Source organism: Lipotes vexillifer, unplaced genomic scaffold (assembly GCF_000442215.2).
Source record: "Lipotes vexillifer unplaced genomic scaffold, Lipotes_vexillifer_v1.1 scaffold664, whole genome shotgun sequence".
In the NCBI taxonomy this organism is placed as follows: Eukaryota; Metazoa; Chordata; class Mammalia; order Artiodactyla; family Lipotidae; genus Lipotes; species Lipotes vexillifer.
The window spans coordinates 1,384,495-1,389,926 of record NW_006782421.1 but is presented as its reverse complement, the minus strand read 5'-3'; the positions used below and the strand labels follow the sequence as shown (position 1 = coordinate 1,389,926).

General features: G+C 38.9%; 1 protein-coding gene across 2 annotated transcripts in view; it reads left to right on the top strand.

Annotated features, from left to right (window-relative positions):
- Positions 1-5,432, top strand: part of CEP112 (centrosomal protein 112) — a 432,986-nt gene that overhangs the window by 118,734 nt on the left and 308,820 nt on the right. For both annotated transcript variants that reach the window (XM_007455273.1, XM_007455274.1), the window contains one exon: positions 2,708-2,787. In XM_007455273.1, the coding sequence (XP_007455335.1) occupies positions 2,708-2,787 (80 nt within the window). The remainder of the gene's footprint in view (positions 1-2,707; positions 2,788-5,432) is intronic.

Below are 5,432 nucleotides of genomic sequence, written 5' to 3'. Positions count from 1 at the left end.
GAAAGGATTGAAAACAAGTCAATTTAAGGCTTATTTCCCACTGCCATTAGTACATTCAGAAGCAAAGGTTGGCAGTAGCATTATTGCTGTCACCCCCAGCTCTCTGGAATATAGGTAAAAACTAAAAGTATAACCCCAAGGGTCCCTTTAGCATCCAATACAGATATATTCAATTAAGAACAAATAAGCAAAAAACAAACCCAGAACAGCATTTATTGACTATTCTAGTGCGGGCCAAGTGTTGTGCTGAGTGCCGAGGATATAAAAATAAATGAGGAACAGCTTTTAGCTTTGAGGAGCCACCAGCTCAGAAGCCTGTGCGTTGACGCATCCATGTTTCACTCAGAGGGAAGGCTCTCATTCTCCCACCCAGATAGTCTCATTGCTGCTTGGTCCTAATAGTTCAGAAGCGATAAATTAGATCAAGGTGCTTGGGTAGCAGAAGGCAATCAGGAAGTGGCAGCTAGAACTTGACCAAGGTTAAGATTGAATCGTGAGTGGTAAAAAGTGCTCACAAGAACTCAAAATTTTTAGCAATTCAGGGGCCGTTTTCTGAAAGGGCAAATAGTCCACAGGTAATTCCATTATGTGGCATGCTGTATTGTGGTTTTGGGTGTTCAAAATGACCTTTAATTTTCAAGAAAATGTGTGTGTATAGAGTATTCAGTCTGAGGAGGTGATGATAATGAACACTGCTGAGCACTTATCATGTTCCCAATATTGTTCTAAGAGCTTTACCTGGAGTCACTTATTAACTCATCACAGTTTTTGAAAAGCATGCTCGTCCTGATTTCCGTCCTCATTTTCCAAAGAGGCGACTGAGGCACAGTGTCGAATAGCTTGTGAAGGGGCGGAACCTGTGCAGTCTGGCTCCAGAGCTTGCGATCATAATCACCGTGTAACCTTAATAGATTTTTCTCAAAGTTGGTTCAGTTTTTGACATCTTCACCAAAGGGGGTAAATCTCAGTTATGCTAGTGTGTAGAGAGTCCTGAGTCCCAGAAGAAAACTGAGCAGGAAATCGAGGGGAAGCCCTGCTAGTGCAGCCAGCTGGAGGCCAGTGTGTCAGGTGCTGTTGACTTGCCAGTGACTCTGATCGCGGCTCCTGTGAGGTTTCCACATAACGTGTGGTTTTGCAGAACCCGAGACCTAGTCTGTGGGGTGAGGGAAAACCTCCCCAAACCCTCCTGGGGATTTCCTGGGAACTGGATTTTCACTGCAGCTCTGAGGAGACCTCACTAGGGGACGTGGGACAGGAGCAGTGTTATGCCCCCCGTAATTTTTTTTTTTTGTCAAGCACCACATCTGAACAGATAATACTCTGTTTAAGAATGAGTAAGAGGAAGAAGCCAAAACGGGGTCTGTGGGAGGAATATTGTGGAGCAAGGGGAGAACACCGCGACACAGGCGGCTCAGAGAAGGGGGTTTCTTCCGAGGAAAACATCAGGAAATCCATCAGTAGAATATCCCCTAAGACATGACGCCCAGGAAGGAGAAACAGGTATAAGGAAAGGAAAGGCTGACGTGGAGGTGGAGATAGTCTACACCTTGGTGATCGCCATCACAGCAGCCAGTAGGCGCTTTTTGATCAAATCCATATCGTCCCGGAAAAGCTCCCCTCTGTCCTCGCTCTTTCACTTTACAGGCAGTTTATTTTATTTATTATTTACTTTACTAAAATACCAAAGGAAAAAAATGTAAGAGAATTGTCACAGGAAAAGGCCAAAGAACATAGAATTTTTGAGCTAAACAGTTCTCTGTCCAAACCAATAAATAGCTAACTAAATACAGATATCTTTGAGGAGCACTGATTCAGTGTTTGAAAAGGTTTGTGACTGTGTGTGTGTGGGGGGGTCTCTGTGTGTGTGTGTTTTGTTGACTTCATTCCTCTCACTCCTCTCCCATCTCCTGTGCCCACCAGGCACACTGTCCGCCTCACCTGGATTGCCAGCAGGTTGTGCCCGGGACCCCCACCCGCTAAGTGACTTGAGCTCCCTTACCTTCCAGCGAGGCTCTGCACCCTCAGTTGTCTCCTCTGTGGGACCATAGCTGCTGTTTTACTCTCCCCTTCCCTCCAGCTGTAGCAGTTTCCTTTTCCTATTTTTAGATCCGTGTAATGGGTCCATGTTAGGTATGCTTATCTGCATTTGCATACGAAGAGCTTTCTGTGAAGAGAAATATTCATTTGACCCTCATTATTCTTGCTGCCATCCCACCTGTTCAGAGGATGCCACATTTAGTAAAGAGATTCTCAGGGTGGGGGGACTTCCCCCCAAACTCAGTAGATGTATAGATCATTCCCAGAAGTGGAAGACGGTTTCATCATAACCTGTATGTTTTTGGGGAATATAGACACATTATTTATTGCATTGTATTGTCGGATTACTTTCCTTTGGTTAATATGTAATGTTAAAAAAATTCAAAAGTGATTCCTCCCTTTTTGAATTTCTTACATATCAGTTTATTTTACAGGGAATCCACGTGCAGGTACATTTAAACAATGATTAACTTTGACCAAAAAATTATTACTGGAAGAATACTATTAAGATAATTCTATGGTAAATGATTATGGTTAACCAAGCCTCTATCTTGAAAAATCTAAATCTAATTTTATATTAAAAATAGATTTAAGATTACTGTTTCATTGTATTTCTCTATGAGTAAACTTGACTTGCCTTTTAGTAAATTTTACATCTTTGTCACGGCAGGTTCATGACTTGCAGACTGAACTTGATAAAGAAAAAGAAGATGCTCAAAGGAAAATCCATAAATTTGAGGAGGCTTTGAAGTGAGTAACATTGTAATATAGTTAATTAAAAGAAATACTCTTATTCCAAACTGTGAGCCAAATTAAGTAACTAAAACTCAAACATTATAATATTTTTATCACAACCGTGCTGTGGTTTAGCTTGAGTCGGTTTTCTATCATCAATCTCTATTTTCAGAATTTTATTACTAGCCAGTAAAGGAAAACTATCAGTTCAGCTGTCTTTAAACGATAGGAAGGTAAGAAAGACAACTTAGTGGTTTCAGATGCTTTCTTCCTCTTAAATGAAAACAGATTTAAAAACAACAATAACAACAATAAGATTTAGGTGTAGGACGTTTAGGAATTCCTCTGTAGCTTTTTTGGGAGGAATTTGGGTAATGAAATGTTGCAGTTGTTATATTTAAAACTGGACTACTATACAGGCATTGTTTAGCAAAGGTTTTGTCTTATGGTACATAAACATACACATTAAAATGTTATATTTTATTTGTCTTTTCCATTCATTTACTAAGTCGATTAGGCCCTACTTATCACTAGGTATTATCCTGCAGTTTTTAGCTGGAGAACATTGATTTATTCAATAACTGTTGCGTTCTCACCATGTTTCAGGCAATGTCTAATTCCTTCCTGGAGGACCTGTATTATAGTCCAGTTGGGAAGATATTCATGCACTTTGGCAGTTACAGTCCGGAGTGATGAGAACTTTCACAGGATAGAGGTCAATAGGGTACCTGCCCCAAGAAAGTGATTTAGGAAGGGAAGCTTACTTGGGCACAGTACATCTAGCTAACTCCCAGTGAATCAGCAAATTCCATTTTTTATGCTTTTCCAAACCTCCAAAGAGGAAAATTTAGAGAAAGGCCAAAATGAATATCTAGGATCAAAGAAACCGAGTATCACATTCTTCCTGGGAAGATTGCATAACTGTTTCCTCTCCTTCGCTCTGCTTGTTAGTAAAATGTCCTGAATGGGTTGCTGAATAGAGCATCTTAAAATAATCCATGTGCTGTGACATCACAGGATATCAGTTTCTTATCTATACCAGGATTGGTGCTCATTTGTTCACATCACCACATATGAATTAGGTGAACTTAGAGGAGAGCTGTAGTGTCCATTAAGCATTAAGCCAGATGACTGTATTTTACACCCCAACTTGCATAGTGACACAACTAGGGCATTCTTGCTTCATGGATGGGATGCCCTCCCTTTATCCCTCATTAGTTCATTTTTTTTTTTTCCTCCTTAAAATGTTGATTCACAACTTTCTTCATATATTCAACTTACCACACTTTCGTTTCTTTTTTGTTCTATCTTGTCTCTTTTTTTTTGTAATTTCTTTATACTTTTTCCATTAGCTTGTTGATGTATATTTTATATCCATAAAGGAAGAGGTAATTCCTTCAGATAACAGGAAATCAACAAATATTTGTCTAGTACCTACAATGTCTATATACTGTATTATCATACGAAAGGAAATCGAAGGTTTAGAAATATAGCTCAAGACATAATCCTGTTCTTAACAATTTTATAGTCCAGGGTAGGCATTTGAAGTCCCTGGAGTGTTAGCTATCAAGCTGTTGACTGACATAAGTGCAATTGGAATAAGAAAGACTGTTTGCAATTGGAGAATTGGGAGTCGATGTGTAAAACAGCATGGTCTTTTAATGTTCACCAGTGGATGGTGAAAAAACCCTGAAGCCTCTGTAGTTGCTATATGCAACATCATCTATGAACCAAAATACCAAATTTCACTTGGAGTTAAAAAAAAGCTAGTTTAGATTGTTAAGAACATTCCCCTGTGGATCTGTTTCTTCCATTCCTTGTGTAGATGATGTCTTCATTTACACTAAATGTTGGTATGACCTTAACAGTATAGCACCTGGTATAGCAGGAGCAATCTGGTCTGAAAATAGCAGCAAAAGTTATTGTGTGGTCTGAACTTCAAAGTAAACAGTTACAACCTGGCTGTTTTCCCAGAGGAAAATATTCTGGGGCAACTGCTACTGCTTTTCAATCTAAGAATAGTGTTAGACCCAGTTGGTCCAGAGACAATTCCATTTTTCTAAAAGACAGGTATATGATGTGGAAATTTGCCATGATTATTAGCATTTTTTTTCTGTAATAAAAATATACACAAAGGTGAAAAAAATCTCACTTTTAGAATGTGGTGGCATTCATTCATTTATTCATTCATTCTTTCACTCAGTAGGGTTGTTGAATGTATAGTGGAGGATGTCAGAGAGCTGGAATTAACATGTGAATTAACGTACACATAAATACATGATAAGTGGATCCAACTCAATCTTTGGTTTAGAGCTCAAGTTGATACTTCAGACCCTGTTGGTATTTAAGAGGGACACTGATTTGAAGTTAGCACTCACTGTAAAAGTAACTCCTAAAGCTAATTTGCCTACTTGTTACTGTTTTTCAGAAAAAAAAGAACAGTTTAATTCATCTTACTGTCCTACTACTTACAGTTTTTATTCCACACATATCCTAAACAGTTTTTCGCTTCCTATTTTATTTTTGTTGCAGAAAATATTTTAATAACCTCCAGTTACTGAAAATTATCTGAAACTATAACTGTAAATGGTATGAATTTTTTTTTTTTTTTTTTTTTTTTTTTTTTGTGGGTGCCGGCCCCTACACTTCTGTGCCCTCCC